General features: G+C 36.1%; 4 protein-coding genes across 9 annotated transcripts; 2 read left to right on the plus strand and 2 right to left on the minus strand.

Annotated features, from left to right (window-relative positions):
* The first annotated feature begins 59 nt into the window (after positions 1-59).
* On the plus strand, positions 60-3625 carry LOC109532924 (protein MEMO1). Of its 2 annotated transcripts, none has more exons than XM_019898067.2 (8): positions 60-123; positions 176-279; positions 390-471; positions 1381-1562; positions 1652-1763; positions 1846-2065; positions 2127-2231; positions 2300-3625. In XM_019898067.2, exons 2-8 carry the CDS (start codon positions 231-233, stop codon positions 2435-2437), a joined length of 888 nt encoding a protein of 295 aa, XP_019753626.1. In that variant the 5' UTR covers positions 60-123; positions 176-230; the 3' UTR covers positions 2438-3625. The 2 variants fall into 2 exon arrangements, with proteins under 2 accessions (XP_019753626.1, XP_019753627.1); XM_019898068.2 differs by having other exon boundaries at positions 101-119.
* A 671-nt stretch (positions 3626-4296) lies between these two features.
* LOC109532923 (exonuclease 1) lies at positions 4297-6936 on the minus strand. Of its 3 annotated transcripts, none has more exons than XM_048661662.1 (6): positions 6792-6936; positions 6487-6676; positions 5829-6426; positions 5486-5770; positions 4616-5251; positions 4297-4561 (listed from the first exon to the last, which is right to left on the minus strand). In XM_048661662.1, the coding sequence occupies exons 2-6, from the start codon at positions 6645-6647 to the stop codon at positions 4433-4435; spliced, it is 1809 nt and encodes a 602-aa protein (XP_048517619.1). In that variant the 5' UTR covers positions 6648-6676; positions 6792-6936; the 3' UTR covers positions 4297-4432. The 3 variants fall into 3 exon arrangements, with proteins under 3 accessions (XP_048517619.1, XP_048517618.1, XP_019753625.1); XM_048661661.1 differs by having other exon boundaries at positions 6487-6682; XM_019898066.2 differs by having other exon boundaries at positions 6487-6936.
* Positions 6937-7471: 535 nt separating this feature from the next.
* LOC109532918 (striatin-interacting protein 1) lies at positions 7472-13974 on the plus strand. Of its 3 annotated transcripts, none has more exons than XM_019898058.2 (14): positions 7830-7920; positions 8294-8386; positions 10344-10463; positions 10515-10798; positions 10856-11031; positions 11138-11289; positions 11345-11503; positions 11562-11939; positions 11996-12240; positions 12298-12525; positions 12752-12923; positions 12985-13189; positions 13237-13331; positions 13497-13974. In XM_019898058.2, exons 2-14 carry the CDS (start codon positions 8312-8314, stop codon positions 13674-13676), a joined length of 2469 nt encoding a protein of 822 aa, XP_019753617.1. In that variant the 5' UTR covers positions 7830-7920; positions 8294-8311; the 3' UTR covers positions 13677-13974. The 3 variants fall into 3 exon arrangements, with proteins under 3 accessions (XP_019753616.1, XP_019753617.1, XP_019753618.1); XM_019898059.2 differs by having other exon boundaries at positions 7838-7920; positions 8300-8386; XM_019898057.2 differs by lacking the exon at positions 8294-8386 and having other exon boundaries at positions 7472-7920.
* A 4174-nt stretch (positions 13975-18148) lies between these two features.
* LOC109532941 lies at positions 18149-24477 on the minus strand. Its single transcript, XM_019898090.2, has 2 exons — positions 24307-24477; positions 18149-21332 (listed from the first exon to the last, which is right to left on the minus strand). The coding sequence occupies exons 1-2, from the start codon at positions 24319-24321 to the stop codon at positions 18492-18494; spliced, it is 2856 nt and encodes a 951-aa protein (XP_019753649.1). The 5' UTR covers positions 24322-24477; the 3' UTR covers positions 18149-18491.
* Positions 24478-25439: the final 962 nt, after the last annotated feature.

Genomic DNA, 25439 nt, shown 5'->3' on the forward strand with positions numbered 1-25439 from the left:
CACGGGTTCGTCGAATTGCGTGTTCGCGAATGGATACAGGACATTTTAGAGACTGGATGCTACTGAACGGATTTTTAGTGAAAGGGCCCCAAATCAACACTTTGAAGCGCTTGCGCCAGGTTTGTATGTTATTTTGTTCTTTTTTAGGAAGGTTGTCTAATTATCAAATTTGTAGATACAAGGCATCTTTGTAATATTTCTAGTAATATTCGCAATTTAAAAGACTGACAATGCCTGTAAGAAGAGCCCTACACGCAGGAAGCTGGTACACTGATTCAGGTAAGGTCAATGAATGAATTACAACTAGCCAGATATCAGCTGTTTATTTTGGTCTTGTGTACTCTAACTACATTCACCTCTCGTAACTGAAATCTTTGGATTTCTTTCAGGAGCTGAATTGTCCAGACAATTGGACCACTGGCTTAACCAAGCTGATCTAAGCCATGGGCCTGCCAGGGCAATAATTGCTCCGTAAGTAAACCAAGCTATCATATCTAGTTTCTTTCTTTATTGTCTATATTAGGCATGCACAATCATTCACCTTAAACAAGTTTATTTCATTTTCACTATGTATAGTATTGATTTGTACATGTTATAGTTTTAAGTTGTCATTTGACTAATATTTCATTTACATAAATAGGTAGGGACGTATATTTGTTAATACTTTATTTGGCGCACCTTTCTATTTAAAGGTGATTATAAAGTTTCAATTAATCCCATTAATTCCCCTTATCCGAAACACGTCAGGTGAAGCTAAAAACAACATTTTCGTGTAGGGAACATTTTTAGATAATTGAGACAGATACATTTACCTACTCAGGTGGATTTAACTGACTATGGATTAAAGGATTTCCTAAATTTGCTATCAGCATATCGGAATTAAATATTTAGCAAATGTATTAATAAAAAAATAAGGCGCTTTCCTGGTTTCAAACCCCTTGCTTTCGAACGGAATGCTGACCCTGATTATTCTGCCTACCTGAAATCTTCCAAAATAGCTTTCAAAATAACCAATTTCACATCCAAATTTTAAGCGTTTGGCTATTTAGGTAGTTGCAGTTTGGGAGGAGAAATTTTAAGCGGTTAATCGAAGATATCTTCGTTATAATAAACTGAAGCATATGCATATTGCGGCGCTTCTCAGGTCGAAAAGATTATACACCAGTTAGCAATAATCTTGCAACTCTTCTGGGTTGCACCACCGTGTATACATCCCGGAAAGCTATATGTCCGGATTAATTTGAATCCCAAAAAAATTGCCCTGCAGTTTCAGGAAACGTGTCCAAACCTGCCAATTCATTTTTTAACAAAAAGCTGCTAGAATTTTGTTTAAAGATGCCAACAGAAAATGTTAGTAGTTCAACGAAACTTCCCTTTCAGTCATGCTGGATATCAGTACTGTGGAGCATGTGGAGGACATGCCTACAGACAAATTAGTCCTGTAGTAGTACGTAGAATCTTCGTGCTGGGCCCTTCTCACCATGTGCGTTTGCCAGGCTGTGCCTTGTCAAGTGCACAAAAATATAAGACTCCATTGTATGACTTACATATAGACATGACAGGTTTGTTAACAAATATTCGTGTCCGCCAATCCAAAATATCGTTATTACTGGATCAAACGCATTATTTTTATAAATATTATATTTTATAGTGAATAATGAACTAGAGAATACCGGTGAATTTGAGTGGATGGATTTGGATACGGATGAAAACGAACATAGCATAGAAATGCATTTACCTTATATCGCAAAAGTTATGGAAAAGTGAGTATTTGTTAGCGACAACAAATCAATGTTCCACTAATAATCAACAGCATTAATCAAACTAATAGGTACTGTCTTTTAGCTACAAAAATCAATTTACTATTGTTCCTATCTTAGTTGGATCTCTAACACCAGAAAAGGAAGCACAGTATGGCCGAATTTTCGCCCAATATTTAGCAGATCCTAAAAATCTTTTTATAATATCATCAGACTTTTGCCATTGGGGTCATAGGTTCAGATACACTTATTATGATAGGTCATACGGTAGTGTCTATCAATCTATTGAAGGACTGGATCGTGTTGTACGTAACACTGAAATTTAAAAATTCTATTCCAAAACCATTATAAAATTGGGTTTTTCAGGGCATGAATATTATTGAAAATTTGAATCCGACCGAATTTACAAACTATCTTAAGAAATATGGAAATACTATCTGCGGTAGACACCCTATTGGAATTCTGCTACAGGTAAGACAAACCATTGGGATTTAATTTAAATATAAATTATCTAACTTATGCTGATGTGTCCTTATCAGGCCATACAAGAACTACTCAGGAGCGATAACTCCCAAAATGCTAGTCTGAAATTTTTGAAATACGCTCAGTCAAGTCAGTGTCGTAACATGAACGATTCATCTGTAAGCTATGCCTCGGCTGCCTTGGTAATTGATTAGTATAAGAGGGGCCTTACATCTTTTAATTTTCATAGGACATCTAAAATGTCAAGTAATGGTTTATTATGATAGTGGCTAGCCAATACACTTTGAGTAACTCTTCCAGAAAATGTACCAATAATCAAAAATATCTTGAATTTTAAGATGTTCTATTATTAATTATATTTTATTAATGTTTTTCAATTTAGACTCTAATGGTCGAAATGAGCATATTTTTTCTTGAAGAGATACTGTGTTTACCAACGCTATAACATGTTTTTATTTATAAGTTTTATGGGTCTCATAGAGACAGGAAGAGGTATAGACTTTAAGTGCAATTACATTTGTAGCCAGAATATACATATTATTTTTCTCTATGTTAGGGCCATTTGAGCAATTTTTTTCTAGGTTTAGTATTTTTTGTTACACATTGACCAGAGGCTGATTTCATTAATATTAACAGTAGATCAGTAATATTAGAGTACATGTATGTATATATTTGTGAACTCGGTTTATGCAGTGTCCAATATAAGCATGTCTATAATGAGGATGTCGAAAGGAAGTGTTCCCAAATTAATTATATTTCTTACGACTTCCCAGATCCCAAAGCTTTTGTAAGGAACACTGTATACCGTACCGAAAACCTGCAAGCAAAATGTTTATTGCTTGAAAATGTTTTCAAATGCATTTCAAAAATTACTGATCGATATGTTGTTGATTTTTTACTAATTATTACCTCAGAGGCCTTTGTGGTCATTTTTGTTTAAACTAATAGCTGGAGTTCCCAATTTTGATATCATTTTCCCGGTTTTCTACATTGCTGTATATTTGTTGTGTTAACTATAATGTATAATATGGTGGCGTGGAGTGAAGTAGATACGTAGTTTTATATGTCATATTTTTAATGCGACCCAGTGTAATGTATTCAAAGTCACCACTTTGAAAGTATCTGTAGTCATTTAAGTAATTTTCAAAGAAAGAGCAATAATTTGTTTTTGTCCCTGAGGCTTTTTAGGTATAGGTACAAAATTTACTTACCAACAACTTTTAGGTACTCAAAATTATGCTTGCATAATGCCAGAAAGTAAATTTTCTACGAACATTTTTAGAATTAGCAGTAATTATTCTTTTTCAAGTTATGGTTTGTTTATTTATGACAAAACAAGCTAATTTGTTCGTTAACAGTAAAACTGGTTGCAAACGCAAATTCGATATTTTTCATAGTAACGAAATTTACTCTGAAAAGGATTGAATAATAGATGAGCAACTTAAAAGGCAAAACTTGTTTTTAAAGCTTCGTACTGTCAATTCAGTAGTTTATTCGTTCTGTTATAGCGAAAGTTTAATATTACTTCGCGCAAAACTTGTTAATTTGATGAAACAATATCGGTGCCCAAGACAAAGGTCTTTTTGTTATACTTAAAACAAGCTTATCTGTGACTAAAGTAAATCGGCTTACATAGAGCCATTTTTGGAAGCTAGGCGCGGATATTGAGAATAGGTAGATTTTTAACCGAATTTTCTCATGTATGCCAATTCGTACTGGTATTGAAATGCAGTCATATTTTCGTTAAAAAAAATTCTAGTGATTTTCCCCATATATCCCAGTTTCTTAATCGAAGTCAACTTACTAGAAGATCTCGTTTTACAATCTCCCAAGACCGTTATATATTTTGTTGTTGTTTGAACATGTTTGTTGTATATTTTGAATATAGGAAACTAACACTTTAATTTTCATGTAATTTACTCGCATGGACTACGAAAATGTGAAATTTCATATTTAGGATAAAAATAAAATTAATTTCTAAATACTTTTTGATAATAAACACGTTTGCAGTTTTCCCAGCGTGATTATTTCCCCTCCCAAATAGAAACAGATGAAATATATAAAATATCTATTAACACACGACCATATTGAAAACAGATTAAAACTAACATCACAAATAAATGCGGTAACGCAATATCAAATCGTACATGAAAAAAATGAGGCAGATTACAATTATCACAGAGTGGCATTTACTCCCTCTTGTTCATTTTACCGAAAAAGCTGTGCAATGTCTTTTGGGAAGTAGGAACTTTTGTAAGTCCGACTCTTCGAGCAGGACCAAACTTTCTTTTTTTTGTTTCCGGAACTTTCACATTCTCCTAAAAATGGTGGCCAATAAGAGCATACCAGTTGTTCCGATGTTTTTCACTTACCTGCGAGTCTACAATTATGACTTCTTCGTCACGCGCAACTCGAGGACCGTCCGTTGAAGCGTCTTTGCTTTCAATTTGAATTAGCTGGTCTGAACCCCTTTTTCGTGAGATTAGTTGTTCGGAAGAGCTACCACTTGGTTGCAATTCTGGATTGGAATGTATTGGAATTGCGGAGTTTATGCTAGTTTGCTGCTTGCTTGTTGATTGCTCTATTCCAACTTCGACTTCTTTTACACACTGTATTGAGTCTTTGTTTTCTTTCTGGGATTCTGGACAGAAGAATCTGCTTTTAACTATAGTGTCACCGTAAGTGTATGTTTTCGGAAATTTACTAATTTTTTTATTTTTTAGAAACGGGTTTTTTGTCAGAATCGGGGATAATTCATTTTTATTTGTTACTTCTATGCAGTCATCATCGGGTTTTTTTTCTGTAGACACCTCGAGCCTGGATGTGTATATCGATAATTCTTTGGTGATTTGAGAATCTTCGTTATCGAGCTCTTCGATTATAAGCGATTCTTCTTTGACCGTCTGCTTTGTCATGAATTGTTCGAATTTTTGCTTTTGCAATTGTTTCTCCTGCTTTCGTGAAATTCGTTTTTTGTAAATACCCGACCAAATACTGTATTCCGGTAACTGCAATTTCATTTACATTATGAACATTTACATTACAATTATAGGGAATTTCTTTTACAGCTACTCTTCTGTAGTAGGTGTTGATAAGAATTTTGTACTTTATATGGAAACGGCACTAGTTATCATTTCGTGATCAAGACAGGAACAAATTAGGTTTTGCCAAAGACTTTAAATTTTGAAGACAATTACCAAAATAAGACGGTTTTTTACTCATCAACAAAAATGTCCACTTACCTCTGATGGAGTCCAGTCATCATATTTCTCGAAACTGTAGGGATCAAGATTTCCAAGTGCCACTTCAAACGCCTTTTCGTCATCAAACTTGTCGCCTGCGTTCACAAGATGACTTAGATTAGTCCCTTTTACTTCTGGATCTGTTAAATGCACCAACTTCTTTTTATATGGGTCAAAGACCACTTGGTGCAGGAATGTGGCATTAGCAATTAAGACACTTCGTTTGTATTCTTCAGTGATCACCAAGTGCTTCATGTTTAGATACCTAGGTATTCTATCAAGAAACTAAAACAAAACACTAAATTGTTATCCTTGAGAAGTACAAAGGCACATTGTCACCTACAACTTCCGGGTCAGTTTCAGCAGTTAATTTAAGGAATTTTTCCGCTTTCTTCAGGCCTATTCCACTGAGACTGTTCGCATAATCACAGCCAGATAAAATACACATGTACCTGAATTTATCAAACGTGAATTGATCCGGTCTCATTTTCATTGCAGAGCAAATCTTTTCGGATTCCACAAGGCGGCCAGCGCCACTCAAATCCAATTTGTACAACACTTTTTTACATCCGAATAATAACAGATCGGAGTCTTCAGTGATTACACATTCTGCAACGCCTTTTATATTAAAGAACGCTAGTTGAGCATCAGACTCATAAGGTGCTACTATGCAATCGACGTTCATTTTGCGGCATTCTATAATGAGATTATGGGCCATTCGTGGAGTAATATCAATGCATTGTTTGAGGTAGGTTCGGGCTTCCTCAGTTTTGCCTAAGTTTAGCAATTCAGCTGCCCTCTGTTTAGCTTTTCTTCGAGACTCTCGTCTCTTAGCCTCCGTTTCTGCCTTAGCTGGGAGGTTCCTCCCATCAAATACCATTATAGGATGAATATTGTACGACAGGAACATTTTTACGTACTTTAGACAGTATGTGACATACCTACAAAGAACAAGATATTTAAACTGTGGTCAATTGAAAATCGGTGGTGTTTTTGCTTACATCTGACTGTCTTCTCCTCTAGCAAGCTGTTCTGCACATGCATTAGCGCCTTTATGCAATAAACAATACGAATCTACAGCCACTGTGCCACCTCTGAATTCTGATACATGGCAAGGCTTTGTGGCATTTGCTAAATACGGCAACAGCCCAGTAATGCCCATTTTTAGCTTTTTAAATAAATGATTTGATCCTGAAACTTGTTGTAAATTCCAAGCAGGGGTTTCATTCAATATTTGCGATTTCAGGCCGCACGAAAACTTGTTGTCTTGAAAGTTGTTTTAACCTCAACATTAAAGAAAACTTACCCCAAGGGGAACTGGTAAAGTAGGGCAATCACTAAACGATACAATTCAATTGTCGCTATTAAATAATTAATTTTCCGTTCAATTTATTCAAAAACATTGCACAAAAACAAATTCCCTCCAAAATAAATCATGGTGGAATTTTCTGCATCTTCCTTTTCTGTTTGTTCAGAGTTGCCTTTTGGTGGAATATGGCAACAGCACACTCGTTGATTTTTATGTATAACTATTTTATAATATTTTTATTTGATCATACTAATTGTTGATTTGTGGCCCAGTGATTTTTGTGAGAAAATAACTGCCTTTAGCTTTTTCCTAACAGAGAGATAGTAGAGGAATAATTATTTATTTAAATATTTCCATCCAATATCCAGTGGATGTAAAGCATATCTCCTTGTTGCCAACGCATGCGACTTGCATTCTGAATTACTTTATCAAGCAAATACATTTCTTTGATTGTTTTATTAATAATTTCATACTAACAATGTTTTAAACAGGTGAGTGTTTCATTCTATCGAACACCCCAGTTATATTTAACAAAACGTGCCAGTTCGGAAATTCTTACATGATGGTCGTGCGTGAAGCATGCTGCTTGGACAAGAATTGCCGCAGCTGCGCAGTACAATAAGTGAAGTTTTAGTACATTTTTTTTATTTTTCTTTAAAAAAATACGTTTCCAGTCTTTTCGCCTTCAATATATGCTTCGGTTTAAGTCATTGGCTTAAGATGTGAGAGAAAAACGCAGTATTTCAAAAATGAAACTCTATGTGCCACGCCCAAATCAGGTTGGATGATTTAAATAAATTTCTAAAATGATTTAACAAGGACTTAGCGTAGTAATGAACTATCAAATATATTAAGAATATCATATATTTAATATATAAATGCAAACAAATGGATTAATACTTTTATGAATTGATTATTTCAATTTTTCTGAGCAAGTTGTATTGGTGACAATTGACGCAAGGAAAATATGGAGTTTCTCAAATATTTTAGTTGATACAAAAGTGTTTTATAAAATAATTAATGAAATAATGCTATTAAAATTGAGATGGATTCAAATGGAAATGGAAAGAAGGATGTGAGGCCTTTGTTGAGAGAGCTTATTAGACGTCAAAGACTGGATTCCGATGTAAGGACTGAAACAAACAAACAGTAGTACATTTGGCTGAAAGAAAAACCTATTTAACTTTATTGTTTCATATATTTGATGGCTGCGCTGCTTTTAATACATACATTAGGGTTAGGAAAGTACTATTCATCCAAAAGTACAATTTGTTTAGGTCGCATTCACTAACTTCATAGCACTTGCAATTAATCCTACCCTGCCTAGGAAACAATTGCTAGTGGTTGTTTGCCGCGCTTTTGTTTTAGCTTGGCGTCGCTTTTGTTCATGCTAATTTTGTGAATTCGTTTTTGCTTATTAACTGCACGCAATTTGCGCTTCATTGCGATGGATCCTTCCAAAACGGCGACTAAATATGGTAAAGTGAAAAAAAGACCAGTTGCAGGCGTAAGCTCTGATGATAACTCATCGGGTGCCGCCCATACTGACCAAGGGCCGGGTAAGACTCCCAGTGATTCAGAAAAACCCACAAGTAAGTCCAAACCTATTGCTAAGATTGGAAAAGAAGGCCCCACATTCTTTAAATCGGCTGAACCACCATTTAAACTTGCACAATCTACATTTATGCCCAAACCTGGTAGACTGGCTTCATTAATTGCTAAGTTTGAGACCGTTAAACCACATGTTACTATTGATACACCCGTTCCTGTTCAAGAAAAGTCCACAGACCTTGATATATTCGGATATTCCAAGCACTTAAAGCTTCCTTATTGCTTACAAGGATTAAGTCCATGTGAATGTATTCCGCATTGCAAGGTACCAAGCCCTGATGTATACAAAAGACCATCTAAAGTGCAATTACCGCAAAGGTCTTTGTCGAATTCACCTCCATTACGTGGACGTGTCTCAGATGTTAGAGACCTTTTTGAGAACTATGGTAAATCCACTGTAAAAACATCAGCGCCAGTGTCCTCGACATCTAATGACCCTTTGGAGAACATTGCTGATATTATACATGATTTGGTGGAATTAACAGAGCCTTATACTACAATCATAGAACAGGCCATTGAACCAAGCTCGCGTGCTAGTGATTTTAGTCCACGTGGACATTCTATCGCAACCAAAAAATCAAAGGAATGGACCCCAATTGTACTTTCCGAAATCTATGAGAAAGGTGACTTTCGTGGTTCAATTGACAAGCCAAAACCTTCTACTGCCGAGGAAACTGATCCTGTTTTATCACTTGCTGATTTATATAAAAAGGCAAACCTACCATTTCAAGCCTCAACTGCATCATCTATTGGTGATCAATTAGATACGCCGAAAAGTCTTGTTTCAGTGGAAAAGTATAACAGACCCATTGTAAAAATTTCAAGATTACCTACTAAGAGTGATCAATTAGATAGCTTAAGCTCAGAGGAAGAGAGCAATAAACCAAATATACAAACTTCAACATTACCTGCTAAGAGTGATCAATTAGATAGCTTCAGCTCAGTAGAAGAGGATTTTAAACCAAAAATAAAAATTTCAACATTACCTTCCACTGTAGCAATAGAAGACCCTTCAACGTCGGAAGATGAAGAGACTGAGCTACCAATATCTAGCCTGCAAAGCACTTCTGTAAATTACTTAGATTTATCATCTTATGCCAGTTCCGAGCCTAAACACATAGTACCACGATCGTCTAAAGTTTCACTGGCAAAATACAGAAAGCAAGGAGCAATTCCCAAAGCTACTTTAAAAACTAAAACCCATCGTTCAAGATCGAGAATGCGAAGCGAACAGCCACCATCACATAGCTTTAATTTGCAATTGATACAAACAGCATTGAAGGAGATAAATGCTCCTAAATATATTTCCCAGGCAAAGACTTCTTCTGTACGGAAACCTGCAGACACATCTTTATCTCGCTTTCTACGAACTGTTAAACCGGTAAAACCGCCGTCGGAAAGATCTAGGAAAAATCAGGTTGAAATCGCTCTTAGATATTATCCTGGCCTACCAGATTATGCTCAGTGGATAGCAGGTTCAAGCAGCATTCCAACTTCAACCTGTGATGTAACATCTCCCGAATTTTCCTTTGATCCTACATGTCCTGAAAAAACTGGAGTCGTTCATCAGGTATTTTGGTATTATTTAAACATTATTTATCTTCATGTCTCTATTTTGTCAATTCCCTCGACTATCACCCGTCCATGTTGACTATTCTAGAGTGTCAAAGCTTGTCCCAAGCACAATCCCACCCGTAAAATTCAATTACGGTCCACAGCTACACCTACAGATAAAGATGCACGTAGAGCAGTCTTTGGACCTCCTGAAGAAGTTTATGATGCTTCGAAAGGCGCTGAAGAAAAACCCAAATTTTCTTCAGTTGATTTGCATAATTTTAATCTGGGTCAGGTACCGCAAAGAAAAATTGCCGCTTTCGTTTTTTTCTTTTGGTCATATTTTATATTACAAGTTTCTGAGACTCCATTTATTCTCTTCAGGGCGGTGGAGCAGATTCTCCCGATCTTGAGTTTATTTATGATGACGCTGACACTCACGGCAATGAAATTGCAGAGCTTTATAGTTACACCGAACAACCAGAGCTACAGCTCAATGTCAAAGTAGGTTTTTGCAGCAATATTTAAATTCTATTTACAATTTAATGTATTCAGGCGTTTGAGGACCAAATGGAAATTTACCATCTTCTACCCAACTGGAAACGTTTATCGGTAGAAGCGCGCAAATCGGTAATGATGAAACTACTCGATCAGCTTGAGTCTAGTGTGAAACCTTTGCGAATGAGGAGTGCAAGATGCCTCCTGTACCTCGCCCAAGGTTGTTGGGCTGAGGTACAATCCGATACTGAACAGCAGCACTGGACTAGAATAAATTCCATGATGCTGTTTCGGCTTGGTGCATTTGCTTTATTTACTGAGTTGTTAAATATTGAAATCGAGTAAGTCCTATGAAATGCCATGTTCTATGCGTCTTTAAGTAACTTTTTACATTCTAGTAACAGCACTGCTGCGCATGTTGCAATGCGGAAAATTGCTGTTTCACTAGCTGACTCTCAGGATCTTCGTGTCATTTTATCCGTTTTATATATCATAACGGAAGTAATCAGAATTGAAAAATTGTCAGGCGACCCAGCATATACCCAGGATATAGAGGCTTTTGTGTTTGAGATCGGTAAGGTTTCTTGATATCTTCGTATTCGTCGATTTCATTTGTTAAATTTTGCACAATTTTATTCCAACTTCACTTTTTAATATATTCTCTGAATTAACTTTAACAGAGCGAGATGGAGAGGATCATTTGATTATAAAACTATTGTCCATGGTAACAAAGTTTTGCAGCGGTGCCGCACCTCATTTTCCTATGAAAAAAGTTTTGTTGCTTTTATGGAAACTTACGCTTGTAACTTTGGGTGGTATGAATGAATTGAAGGTAACATGCTAAATAGAAATTCTAGCGCCAGTTTGACTAGTTAATGTTTCAATAGGAAATGAAGGCAGAAAAACGCCGTTCATTTAATTTGCCACCTCAAGGTGAAGACACTTTGGAAATCATCAAAACCATGAGGTCTTCATCACCACCGGCGAGTGCTACAGATTTGCTTGAAGTCCAAAATCAGAAGCGTAGTACACGTCCATTTAGAAGAGTGCGTTGTTTTTTACTGTTTTCCATTTTCTCGAAAATACGTTGGGGTTTTATTTCAGAGTCTCATAAAGCAAAGTAGTTTAGATGATCAGGAATCTCTAGGCTTGGAAGTTGAAACTTCCATGGCCAATGAAAACGGGGACGAATTAGCCGAGATGGCAACGTATGATGAAAGACGCCCCACAGATAATAATGAAACCAATCAGATGTTTAATAATCACATTTTGAACATGTATAACATGCAAGTTTCACCTCCTCCACAGCATGATGTTATTCCAAGAGGTTTGCCATGGAAGCCAAAAGTTCGGCAGAAGGATATCGATGTGTTCCTGGACAATGCAAGACAGAAGTTTTTAGGCTACAGCTTGCCTGGAGATCGAACCACTTTGTTTGGATTGCCCGAGCCTATTCATGAAGGAGTTAGAGTTTTAAAAGCGGTATTATTGAAAGAGTTCCTATCAAATGCAAGTTGCTATTTAGCATTTATTTACAGCACGTTTACACTTCATTAGTTGAGCTGCAAATCGAAAAGGAGGAAGAGATTGCTCGAAACCCAGTCTCAAGCGAAGAAGAATTCATTGAGCATACACCTGCTGAAGTCCTGTATCAGGCTATGCTTCCGAGCTTGCCTCAATACATGATTGCTCTGTTGAAAATTTTGCTAGCTGCTGCACCCACCTCCAAAGCAAAAACCGATTCCATCAATATCATGGCTGATGTATTGCCTGAGGAAATGCCGTAAGTTGCAACCAAATGAGTATATTCAATTATATATTTTTCTTTTATTTCGCACAGTATGACTGTCTTGCAGTCAATGAAACTAGGAATCGACGTCAACAGGCACAAGGAGATTATAGTTAAAGCAGTGTCAGCAATTCTCTTGCTATTTTTGAAACACTTCAAGCTGAACCATATCTATCAGTTCGAGTTCATGTCACAACATCTTGTTTTTGCGAACTGTATCCCATTGGTTCTTAAATTCTTTAATCAAAACATCATGGGATATGTTGGCTCCAAAAATGCGTAAGTCAATTTATCACTTTTTGTTTAGAGGGCTGGGGTTTGAAACAGAATTACGAACCTTTTGCCAGTGCTTTTTTAAAAATTAATACATATTGTATATGAATACTTTCAAAGCAGGTACGTATGAACAGATTCGCTTGGTTTTTAATGGTTAAAGTGCCTGAAATGCTTTATCTTTCCATATACGATTTCTTTGTGCGGGAAAACTTAGAAATGATAATTTTAGAATTCCGATATTGGATTTTCCATCTTGTGTAATTGGAGACCAGCCCGATCTCACCGCCGAAAGTCTTGAAATAGGAGACGCGGCTCAATTTTCGTGGAGGAACATGTTTTCCTGCATAAACCTTCTTAGAATTTTAAATAAATTGACCAAGTGGAAGCACTCGAGAATCATGGTAAATTTGGTCCTGAAAAACCGAATGAAATTCAACAAACCGTTTTTACATCGATTTACAGATGGTTGTGGTATTCAAATCAGCTCCCATTCTCAAACGCACACTAAAAGTGAGACATGCAATGACTCAGTTGTATGTTCTGAAATTACTGAAAATGCAGACTAAGTATTTGGGAAGGCAATGGCGCAAATCAAACATGAAAACTATTAGCGCTATTTACCAGAAAGTTCGCCATCGCCTCAACGATGACTGGGCATATGGAAACGGTAAGATTAAAATATTTAACTTGTGATATATTACATATTTTCTTCAGACATTGATGCAAGACCATGGGATTTCCAAAGCGAAGAATGTGCGCTCAGAGCCTCTGTAGATAGATTTAATAACCGCCGATACACTCAAGTCAAAGTAAGTACATGCAATCATTTTGGCGTTCTGATGTACTATAATTTTCGCTTTTAAAAAAAATTCGCTGAAGCTTTTAGGTGATTTTTTCTTAAACAAATAGAATTATTCAACCTTTGTAATATTGGTTAATTGCAATTTTGAGTTAACAAATTGATTTTTTTTAAGAAAAGCGAGTTTGAACCTGTTGATAATAACCCAATCAGCATTCTGGGGCAAGATTATGATCTTTCAGACAGCTTTAAGCGATACTACAACTTATGGTTAGAGCAGGAGGTTCATGGCACTCCGATTGACTGGGAAAAGTTGCTTTTTGAAGCTGACAAATGTGACAAAAAAGACGAATAATGATCGTTTGTTAAATATCGGTAGTCAAGGCGATATTGTTAAACTCTTACTAGTTAAAGCGTTGCTAAACCTTATTAAAGTTTATTTATTTTATTCAGTTAGTGTTTTATGCTTTCGGAAACTCGTGTTCCTTGAGAGCATTTTATAAAAAAAAATATATTTCTATTTACCTAATTTTTAGTTACTTAAATGTTCAACGTGTCCGGTTTACCATTAATATCTACTGTCGGAACTTGGACGTAAATACTGTACATTTTTGTGTTGGTCTTAAGGTAATAAATGAGCTTTAATAACGTTATTTACCATAGGTTTTCATAGGAAGTGTAATATTCTTTAATACTATAAGCAATTGCCTTTTACAGCCCGATTTCATAAACTGATTTTTAAATTTCGAACTCTAAGAGTTCTACCAGTGATCAGTACTCATCAATAGCTTATCATGTAAGTCAAACACCAATTCAGTGTGCGATCAGTGTTGAAGAATAAATTTCTAAACTGTAAACTGTAATTAGTAGTTTCTGATAGTGAGTTTTTACTGTACATATAATCCATCAATTTTCATATCTACTGTGAATAATTTAGGTCGAAAAGCATTCAGTAGTTCCTTTTAAAAGTTAATTAATCATTATCCCTCGTAAATATATATTAAATGTATTTTAACTTCGATTTTTTTTATTTTCATTCACGTCCAAGTAATATCAGTTTTTAATCCCGAATTACAATATTTTGCTGTTTAGAGTTTATTCCTTGGAATAGCAGAATTCGCGCTATCTGCTTAATATCAAATTTTCCCCATGTTTCCCCAAACTATGTTAAATTTCAAACGCTGTTTTGTAGTCATTCATTTCCACTATTGGAGAGTTATCAATATAACCGCTCATTTGTTTAGTACCAATGTTCTAAATACCAAATTATTCGTGATTTTTTGTTCAGTGATAAATAGTTTTTATTTTTACAGAAGTTTTGTATATCTAGATTTTCGTTTATTTTGGTAAAGTAAATAAGAATATTAGGAATTTGCGGTGGAAGGACTTAGGACTTTTTTCTATCACCTATCTTAATGCTATTGTGCATGCAAAAAAGTTTTATTCCTTGATCCGCGGGTTTCTGTTTGAATGTTTTTAGGTCACTTCATGTATTTGTTTTGATAATTTTGTAACGTATTTTAATCCTCAATAAATCAATAAATAGATTGGATTACTTTTTTTACTCCCACTCCCTCGTTGACATTGAACTTGTGAAGGTAAGTACTTAAGTGCATTCCTAGTAGTGTTTTGTGGAGGTAAGTTTGAATTTTCTACTAAATTGTAGTTATTGTTTGGAATTTGGAATCAGTAATTGTTTTTTGAGAATTAAGTCATTTTGGAGTGATAAATGGTTTAAAGGCACTTCATAAAATATGCAGCGCACAAATCCATGGAATATGTAGCCTTTGTCTGGAAGAAAGCGAGGAAATCATGCTCTTAAAATTCATAACCTTTTTACTCTGGCAAAGTCAAATTAACGAAAAATCCAATCTAATTTAAATTTAATTACATATTCATTTTCAGGATGGGAAAAATGTCAACAGCTGCTGTGTAGAGAAATTTTCAATTTAACCAGTGGATGTTTCGCCTCAGCCCGTTTTGATCGGGAGAAAGAAGAGTTGTAGATCAAACGGCAGTCGGGGCGCTTATAGGATACTCCCGCAGCTTTTTCCAGGCTCGGATGAATTAATTTTCTTTGGCTGGCAATTTATAGACCAGTATGCGGACTTTTGAGGAATCGTTTTCTGTTTAATTAGCTCTCGCCGACCGGAAAATGCACCGTTTAACATTTAAATCCAACAAGTAATCTTTTTTCGTAGATCTATTATTGCTTTATATTTTCACTGCCTTTCCGCTTTTCATCTTTTGTTCAGGCAATTCGAATTTTTATTAGTTGCATTTAATCGGATAGGAGAATCGCCAGCTGACTAAAATGATTATTAGGTTTCAAACTGGTTACGTTTTAATTTGAACTCATATTGAAGATCCTTTTATTCCTATTTTCTCAAACTTAACACACAGCAATTTAATATTTATTTTTTTTGTTATGTAATGTTGTATTCTCGGTTTCTCTAAAAAGGCGAGTCGGGCTCATGAGTAAAGAAGCTTTGATTTTAATTAAAAGGCTATTCATATTTAGAATTACATCGATCTACCATAAAAATGTTGGTTTTTGCAAGGGTTTTTCTTAATTGGAGCCCATATGAAAAATCTAGTGCTTTGAAGTCGGAACTTATAGAAGCCAAAATGTTTCCAGAGTCAAATCAGCGATTTGAAAAAAAAATTCTAATAATTGATAACGTTTGACCTTTTTTGCAAAAAAGAAACAGTTTCTCCTTATCGCATAGAAATCCCTAAATTCCTACCTGTTCCATCAAAATACTTTTTGTGCCGCTGTTCCCCAATTTCCGACTCAAAAATCCTGTGTCTTATTCGTAGCTTCAATGTTCTAAATTCTGTGTGTATTGGCAGTCTTCGCTCAGAAGGTAATTGAGAACCTTCTTCGAGCTGAAGGAAGAGTGTTTGATGTGTTATCAAAACCTTTTGTTTGTTAGATCGATTTTTCTCAAAGACGGATTAAGATTCCAAAATGAAATCAAAATACGGATTTAATGGCAATTTAATGGACCTCCAGATGATGAAGCAAGTTTCATGTTAAACACCCAAAGTTTCATAAATCGTATAGGTCATGCAGGTATCTAATTTTTTGCCTATACATGGTGTCCCGTAAGAACATGATCAAAAGGATATTGCGATATTTTGCATCAAAAAACGACGATCTGACCTAACTTTTATTACCAAAAAATGTCTGTCTCTTCTGCTATTGATGGTCAAAGATCGTCAAAAAAATTATCTTTTTTAAAATATCTGGAAAATGGTATGATGTATTTTGGTGAAATTTGCTATGAATTTGGTCTTATGTAAGATTTATACTTTGATGGAACAATCGAGTTCATCCGTCTTGGACAAGTGGTGAATTCTTGAGTGTGGTCCAAAAACTACCAGAACTTTTTATTTGGAGGATGAAATCTATTCATTTTTTTTTGGGTTGATGCACTAATCATTTATTGACAATTTTGTGCCCTTTGTAAAATCTTGTAGCATTCATAGTTTTTGCGAAAAAAATATTTCTATTTTGTTGCCACTTAAATATATTAGACATTAACTACAAATATCGTGATACGAGGCATAACTTAATTGTTAATCAATCTCACAAATTCGTTTCGATTGACCTTTTCTAATGAAGAAGTAATCGACATGGTCAAACTATTAGGATTGTGCGAAGATAACTTGCGTAAAAGCGTACGCGTTTTCGCGGCGCATATTTGCAGTTAACGTCTAACATTGTAAAGTGGCAAGAAAGCAGACATACTTTTTTGAGCAAAAACTATGAATGCTACAAGATTTTACAACGAGCACAAAACTGTGAATAAATTATTAGTGCATCAACCCAAAAAAATTTATTGATATCATCTCCTCCAAATAAAAAGTTCTGGTAGTTTTTGGACCACACTCAAGAATTCACCACTTGTCCAAAACGGATGAACTCGATTGTGTCATCAAAGTATAAGTCTTATATAAGAACAAATTTACAGCGAATTTCACCAAAATACATCATACCATTTTCCCGATATTTCAAAAAAGATATATTTTTTTAAGAACTTTGACCATAAGTAGCAGATAATCCAGACATTTTTTGTTAATAAAAGTTAGGTCAGATCGTGTCCTTTTGATCCAGAGAATATCGCGGTACCCTTTTGATCATGTGCTCACGGAACACCCTGTATATTTACACATTTGCACTTTTGAATAGGGAATATTTGGACCGAAGTTAACAATTTTTCGCACAGTATACTCGTTCTGTATACGAGTTGAGAAGAGAAATTGCATAATTTTTTCAAATTAAAATCCAGGCACAATTATTCATTAAAGTTGATCATCCCCATAATTCATTATCAAATGTTGTCAGAGATGTTTGAAAGCAATAAATTTATGTTTTAAAAATCGTCGGGGATTTTCTTCGGAATATTGAAAGAAATTATGAGTCCGGCACTCGAATTAACTTTACGTGATCGAAAAATCGATATTATATTGCTCTGGACTAACATTGCACTTAAGCTCTCAGTGGACATCGTATGTTATGGCTTTGTTTTAATCCTGCTATACATCATACGGAGACTTAGGGAAAACGACCGAACTACACAAAGGGCCATTTGTGAAGACATCAACCCTAAAATGCTACGGATACAAAGGATGTTTTAACTTGGCGAAGAATTTTCTCGGGTGACCCTACTTTTTACACAAAGCGTCATTCTTGCTGTCCTTTGGTTGGAGGACCATGCTTTTGATCTTTTTTTTTCGGCATTCCTAACCGACGTTATGGAATGATGATTTTTATTTTCCTTTAATGAGACTGGCACTGCGTATTAATTAATTACTAGGACATCAAAATCAAATATTTATTATCTTCAACTTTAACATAAATAACAAAAATAAATAATTATTATATTACGACTATTTTAGGTTTAAATATACTAACACATTTTTTGTAACTTAAGAGTAATATGTACAGATTGTTATGTGTGATCTAGAGGTTTTTAGATACTAAATTTGGTTTTTAACAATCGTAGATATCCTATTTAAACTTGAAAATGGCAATGTTATGTTGATGTTTTGAGCAATTTCATCACCTTGGCAGTGAATGCGTTCAGTTTCCCGATGAAGCAGTTGTTGTTGCCGATTGTGGAATTAAAAGCCGAACTCACTAGATATTCTTGTCTTAAAGAAACTAATTACTCTCATTATCGACACTGTTTTCATCCGCTTTCTCTTCGGCGTCTACCTTTTTCGAATCGTCGTCATTCTTATAATACAGGGCAATATTGCTCGTGTCTAAGAGTTGTAAAGACTCTTCGCTGTCAACGTTATCGGATTTATCCCCCAAATTACTGTCTTTTGGTGCTTCAACGATCACTTCGCTTATTTCGGAGGCCTGTGGACTTGAACCGTCCAAATTACTGATAGTCTCATTAATCGAGTAATTGTTCCGCTCAACGCTGGGCTGCAAAACAATCGGATACTTTGTATTTTGGCCTTGTTTGCCTGGCTGTTCAATGGCTTGAAGTATAGATTGCAATAAACCTTCATTTAACACCTGAGTGTGTGGTACTTGACCGGGGGCTCCATCGGCTGATTGAATTTGAAGGGTGTAACTTCCCAAATTGCCTTGTATTGGAATATTATTCAGGTCGAGAGACTGGGACTCTACCAGCTCGCTATTCGGCCCGAAACTGGCAGCTACAGATTTTCCATAGTTTTTTCCATGAGTTTCTTCACTTTCTGCTACCGAATTCACCTTTGCTTCAGTTTTAAAGGATGCACTATGAGCTAAATCTGGCACTCCATATTGGGATGATGGCACTGAAATTTGAGCTTGAGGCGGAACCAAATCGGGTGCTCCATACGAAGATGGTGGAACAATGCTTTGGGCGTGAGAGGTGGCAATATTCGTAGTCAGGCTAGAAAGTGAAGAAGTATAACTGTCCGCAGAAGGCACGCCATATGCCAGTGAAGGCACCTGCAGTTGCTGTTTATTGTAGCAATCGCGGTCCTGCTTGCCGTCTGTTAAGTCTATAGTAAGCGGGGGATGTGAGAAGTCTAAGGACACACTGATATCTCCATTGGATTCTGGAAGAGCATAATTTCCATCAATAGTTCCCAGTGGGACATTGTAGCTGGTCAATGGCAACGCGCTAGCGCCTTCAATGTTCAAGCCACTATGCTGTAGGTCAATCCCAGCAGTTGCGGAACCATGAGCAACGTTTTGGAAAGAAATAGCTGTTGATCCACTTGGCACTCCATAGGACTTCAGAGGTTGGACTGGCGGCAAATATGAGTGTCCTTTTCCAGCATCGGCGTAAAATCCTGGCCGACTAGATGTTTTGTAGTTGCTATTCGTGTACAAAGGTGTCCCGTACTGGTTACTTGGGGGCGCTCCATAAATGCCACTTGGCGGAATTAAGCCTATGTCTGAGTTAGCGAAATGAGATGACTTATGGCTGTGTGAGTTGAAACTGCCCTTGTAGGTCTGCGAGGCGGACTCTAAACTGTTGTATGAGTTGGAAGAGGAAAACGCATCAGCATGAGGAACACCGTATACGTCTGATATTTGATGTCCGTTGCCACCGGAGTGGCCCTGAGGGCTTATGTTGTACTCCACGCTCTTAACTGCTTGGATATCAGAGCCGTGAGCTCCGCCTACTGAACTCAGATCCAGATTGATTCCATGGGAGTTACTATGTGAGCTGGAGTGACTTCCAGCATGATGGGCTTCATCCCCTGAGGATGCTACAATTCCTCCACTTCCGGTCACTGTGCCCAAAGGAGCGCTGTAAGAGTCACTCACTCCCTTAGATCCAGTTATTGCATTCAAAGACACTCCGTATGAGTCACTAAGGCCATTCCCGTGACTGACATCTAAAGTTACAGCTGGAGCTCCGTAGGAGTTACCTAGCTGATTATGACCGTTACCAAGAGGAGGTGGAGATAAATCATGGTACCCGGAACCTTCCGCTGTGATATGATGTATTTCCTCTTCAGGGCGTTTAGAAACCAGACCAGGGATTGGCTGCCATCCATCATATTTGATATCTGGAGGTGTAGGTGGTGCTGGAGCGCCTGGGTGTGGCGGCTTGGGGTTTGATGAGGGCTGTGGAGGTCCGTAGGCCGTGAGTGGAGGCCCTGATTCGATCACTTTCTCCGGAACTCCATATTGCGTGGATATTCCCACATTGTGCCCTCCAAATTGAACTTTGGGGGGCAAAATTGGGGCTCCATATTGATGATTCAAGCTGGATACGCCAGAATATAAATTCGAGAACGAATTCGTCGAGAAAGCGTTATTGTTCAGCACATTACTCGCGAAAATATTATTGAAGTTTTTGGTGTTCAGGTAGTTGTTGGATTTAATTTTGTTGTAGTTGAAATTATCTTTGAAACCGGATATGATTGGGGCGCCGTATACGGGCTTTGGGGGCCTGAAGTTGAAATTCTTTGGAGGGTATTTATGGTACTTCAAAGGCTTGACTGGAGGTCCATACACGCCTTTAGGTGGACCGTAAATGGGCTTGGGTGGGCTCAAATTAAACGAAAACTGGTTGAGTGGATATGCCGGCGCCCCATATTTTATGTTTAATGGAGCTCCATATCCTTTGGTGATTGGCGGCAGTTGTGGTACTCCGTATACATTCCCTAGCTTTGGTGGTCCGTATAAGGGAGCCGGTGATATTTTAGGAGGAGGTGGAGGTATATCTGGAGGAGGTCCGGGATAAACCACATTATTAGATGGCGCATTCGGAACCCCATAGACAGGTATTGGCAAGTTCACCGATGCTCCACTAGCGGAGGTCAAGCTGGGAACTCCATATGAGTCGAGAATTGAAGCGTCCCTTCGGTTGGACGTCTCGGAACTTTCCGCCACCAAATCCCCCGCATTCTCATTGGCTTTGTCGCTCTCTTTAGTCTCGGCAACGGTTTTCAATGATTCTTCATTCTTCTTGTTTTGGCCATTATTGACAACAGCAACAACATGTTGCAAAGTCAAGCAAGCCGACAGCAATGCAACAAATACCTGCAAAAAACCACATAATCCATTAGGTTAGCGGATGTGAATATAAAACATGAAAATTGGTGCTGGTGCATTTTCGGGATTGCGCTGGGAAATTCAAATGTCCGGGGACTTTTTGAATTGCGTTTTTAGCTAATGGGATTTTTGAGTGTTGCTAATGGAAATTGAGTTGGCTGTCTAATTGAGTTTGTTAAGAAGAATCATATTGAGTTTCAACTGGCAATAAAAAATTACAACTGGCTTCAACACTGTTATCTACAAGAGGAAATTCCCACCCACTGGAAAAAATCGTTATAATAATCACATGTTCTAGAAGAACAAGAATGTAAGTAGATGTTGCATGAGAAAACCTCATTGTTTTACATTAACGGCATCGTTATGCAAGTCCATTTAATACAGTGCGAGACTTCAAGGATACGATCATAATCTTCAGTAATTGATTATTAAATGAACAAAAGATTCAACGCAAATTTGTAGAAATGGGTTCTAGTTCAACCTGTTTCAACTGACTGTGACATTGAAATTGAAATGAAAGTTGACCCTGGCTGTGAAAGTAAATTTATTCACAGGTATCTGCCGGTGCCTGCGGCTGACTATTCATATTTAAACATTCCTCTCGATAATGATGAGACAACACCCAAACATTTAGCAATTTCCATTGAATATATTCAGTTTAAAAAGGAAAGTATTACACGCTGGAGTCTTTTAATTTGCTAAATTTATTATTTCGAACACTATTGGGACAGAGATAACGTGATGATTTGTTTCTATTTTTTCAAATAAATTACAAACGATGAACATTGCATTTTTAATGGGCATTTTACTGTTGCAAGGCGCTCCATCAACAGTGCTGTTGAGGGAAAGTTTCGCTTCTTGAAACATGACCCTAAATCATAGAAAGTACAAGTTCTTTAAACCTCTGCATTGTATGGCATATAGCGGCAATTAAAGATAAAAATGAGTCTAAAGTTACTTTCAACTAATTGGATATCCATCCGTAGTTCAATCTTTCTTAATCAATCAGTTCTTAATTGCTTTTAGTCCAATACATTTAATTCTACTTAACTAATTTAACTGTGTCCTCATTCTATTAGCGAATTTCACATGGAGAGAAAAATAGCAAAACCGGCCATTATCTATTTTCCTAGGAGGTGCATTACCTCATTTGCATGACAAGCTTTAAATGTTTAGACAGGAAAACATGCTCAGCTCGAAATGTAGCGTGTTTCGGTCAGTTGGCGACATTATTTTGCTATTATAGTGAAACCATCGAGGTGCAATATTTAAATTTTGTGTGGATTGCATATTAGCAATTCGAGTTTTGGAAAAGCCGCATGCCATTTTTAATCGGCTAACAATTTATGGTTTATTTCAAATGGAAACTACTTGTTGATTAACTTGCATTGAAAATGTCTTTCAGTCTACTTCGTACTAACATGAGGGCCAGTATCTGCACATTTCCTGATGTTAGTACACTCACAAATTTACATAGTTTGCACATTTAAAAAACAGATTAGCACTATTACGTCAATGAATATAACTTCCTTTACATGCCCATATATTTTCCAAGATAAAAAGTAAAAAGTCGTGCTCAAACTGTTGCGCGACATGCAATGCTACTTTTCTTGATTGGACACTTGTTTTAGTTGGCTAAAACTCACCTTAAATGTGTCCCGAATTGGGACGTTTATGTGCAAAGTTTTCCTAATCTCAAGTTTACCATTTGGCGTAAAACGGTGGGCATATTTCTTTCATTTTAAGATGCGCCGTTGTTTTTCTGGCGTTGTACATAAAAATTGTGAGGAAAGCAAAACCGTTTTTATTTATCGGGGGGAAGACGTTGAGCGAGAAAGTTTAATAAGAAAACTTTTGAAAACTCAAATAAATAGTTTCATTCACACATCTCTACTATTGAATACAAAGTGGTTGAACACGTATTAATCAACTGATCAATATTCGACGTTCCACTATGCATATTTTCAGATAATTCGCGTTTTTTTTTGTTCAATGCATGTTTCAAACCCTTTCATGCAAAAAGCTCCGGTTAAAATACACCAGGGGTTAGATCGCAAATTCGACAATCGGCTTGAAAATTTTAATAAAGCCTTGCTAATTTGTTTTCGTGCGCTTTCTCCCCACTTTTCCCAATTACAGTTCATCAATTAAACTGCAGTTGAAATGGCCTAAAGCGCTCAAATCGTACCAAACCTCATTTTTTGAACATTTTATTAGCAATATTAGGTCTGAAATAGTATGTTGCAGATAAAAGCTGGAAATATACAGAAAAATCAATAATCAGACTCAATAAAATTTGGTAAAACATATATCAAATTTTAAAAACTTTGTTAATTAACGGATTTGCATTGTTGATTGAGAAATACGCATTGCTTTGCATATTTTTTGGGAAATCGTCCATGGGTCCTCGACTAAAAAGCCATATATATTAATTTAATTAATTTCATAATTATACTAGTTTTACTTCGCAGAATAATTAATGAGTTAATCTGCTGTATCCCAAACACAGCAGATAGAAATGTGGTTTAAAATGACCAGTTCGGGCGAATATGTGTGAATATGAATTTTTTATAGCATTTTAGAGGCTGTTAATGTGCTGAAAAATAGACCTAGCGAAAATATTGGTTGCATTTCAATGAGTATTTGTTCACAACGAATGAAAAATTCCACTGTAAAAAAGCGGAAATGTTTTCGTGTAATTCAGTTAATCGTTGTTTATAAAACTGTTAATTTCCTGTACAAAGTTCCGGAATTCAATCTAAAGCAAATTGGAAAACAACAAAATTTTCGCTTTGATAATTATCAAAAATGAACCAATAAATATGGAAAGGGCAAAGACACAAATATACTTAAAGTAAGTTAAAAAACCACTAAAGTTAATGAAAAGCAAATAATTTTTTTTTGGAACCTTTGTTAGTAGGTATGATATATTTTTGTTAGTTTGTAATATGTTGTCACCAACCTGTTGTGACCACATGGCAAAAGGTAATCCAAAATTAAGTCACCAAAAAAAAGAACACTAAACTACATTTAACACCATGTGAGTGGCGGTGATGGTTTTTGAAAAATATCTTGCACCTGACGAATAGGTGGAATATATAGATTCACTTTACAATATTGGCGTCGAGATGAGTCTCCCCTCTTAATTTGGCTTTAGTAATAAGAAACAGAAGGTTGAACATTTTACCTCAGATCTTTTTAAGCGGACATAAGAGAGAAAGTAGGATAATGAAAGTAGTCGCGCCATGCCCATTCGGTCTACCTGGTTCGTATAAAGTATCACAAGTCACAAGAGATGTCCATAAATTAAAAACAATATTGAATTTCAGAATTTTATTAGAATATCTTAAAAGTAATTCACTTTTACTAACCAGACCCAAATAGTTTATAAGGATTTTTAATTGACAACACCACCGATTAATTAAACGATAATAACAACACACATAATAAAAATAAAAATATTAATTTTTAATTGTAAGCAAAAAATAGACGCACATTTATTTATTTTTTGAATATATCATCATTAGTAAAACGCAAATATCCTACTGACCTGTAGAAAGTTTGGTGCTTATAAACAGATTTTTCTCAAATTTCCATTTCATCGAGTTCTATTTACGAAACGAATTGAGAATTGATGTAAAGACATATTTTAAAATGTGTTAATCTCAGGCATTCCCAAAACCGGTTTCGAACTTATTGGCCCTCATCAGCTGGGTTTAGTTGGAAACCAACACAAAAATTCGTGGCTAGGATTAGCACATGTAGAAATCTTCAAGTTTCTGGAAAGTTTTATTTTACTTCCAATTGAGTATCATTCGTCAAAAAAAACTGAACAAAACGAAAATTATTTCACTCCAAAAATCTTCTAAGTATATAAATAACATTGATAGCCACTTTTACGGTAAATTTCCCTTATTCTTATCTATTAGATTTCATTTTAAATTGCGTGGGTACAGATTTTCTTGGGCTTTATTTTTTCATATTACCTCAATCTTGGAACGGCTGGTGAATAAAAAAAAATAAATTTAAGACTGCGATAACACTAAAATGCAAATTATGTAATTTAAATATCAACCACTGAGAAATTTGTCCATG

Source organism: Dendroctonus ponderosae, unplaced genomic scaffold (genome assembly GCF_020466585.1).
Source record: "Dendroctonus ponderosae isolate FM_Combo_2020 unplaced genomic scaffold, Dpon_F_20191213v2 Dpon_F_20191213_1, whole genome shotgun sequence".
In the NCBI taxonomy this organism is placed as follows: Eukaryota; Metazoa; Arthropoda; class Insecta; order Coleoptera; family Curculionidae; genus Dendroctonus; species Dendroctonus ponderosae.

Bases quoted from the DNA above. Each gene is read 5' to 3' on its own strand.
- LOC109532918 (XM_019898057.2), top strand. From the start codon at position 7,840: ATGGATTCAAATGGAAATGGAAAGAAGGATGTGAGGCCTTTGTTGAGA. The intron at 11,940-11,995 runs GTATTATTGAAA...ATTTATTTACAG, and splicing joins GAGTTAGAGTTTTAAAAGCG to CACGTTTACACTTCATTAGT. The intron at 12,924-12,984 runs GTAAATTTGGTC...ATCGATTTACAG, and splicing joins GGAAGCACTCGAGAATCATG to ATGGTTGTGGTATTCAAATC.
- LOC109532924 (XM_019898067.2), top strand. From the start codon at position 231: ATGCCTGTAAGAAGAGCCCTACACGCAGGAAGCTGGTACACTGATTCA. The intron at 280-389 runs GTAAGGTCAATG...GATTTCTTTCAG, and splicing joins AAGCTGGTACACTGATTCAG to GAGCTGAATTGTCCAGACAA. The intron at 1,563-1,651 runs GTTTGTTAACAA...TATATTTTATAG, and splicing joins CTTACATATAGACATGACAG to TGAATAATGAACTAGAGAAT.
- LOC109532923 (XM_048661662.1), bottom strand. From the start codon at position 6,647: ATGGGCATTACTGGGCTGTTGCCGTATTTAGCAAATGCCACAAAGCCT. The intron at 5,771-5,828 runs GTAGGTGACAAT...GTTTTGTTTTAG, and splicing joins CTGAAACTGACCCGGAAGTT to TTTCTTGATAGAATACCTAG. The intron at 5,252-5,485 runs GTAAGTGGACAT...ATGAAATTGCAG, and splicing joins ATGACTGGACTCCATCAGAG to TTACCGGAATACAGTATTTG.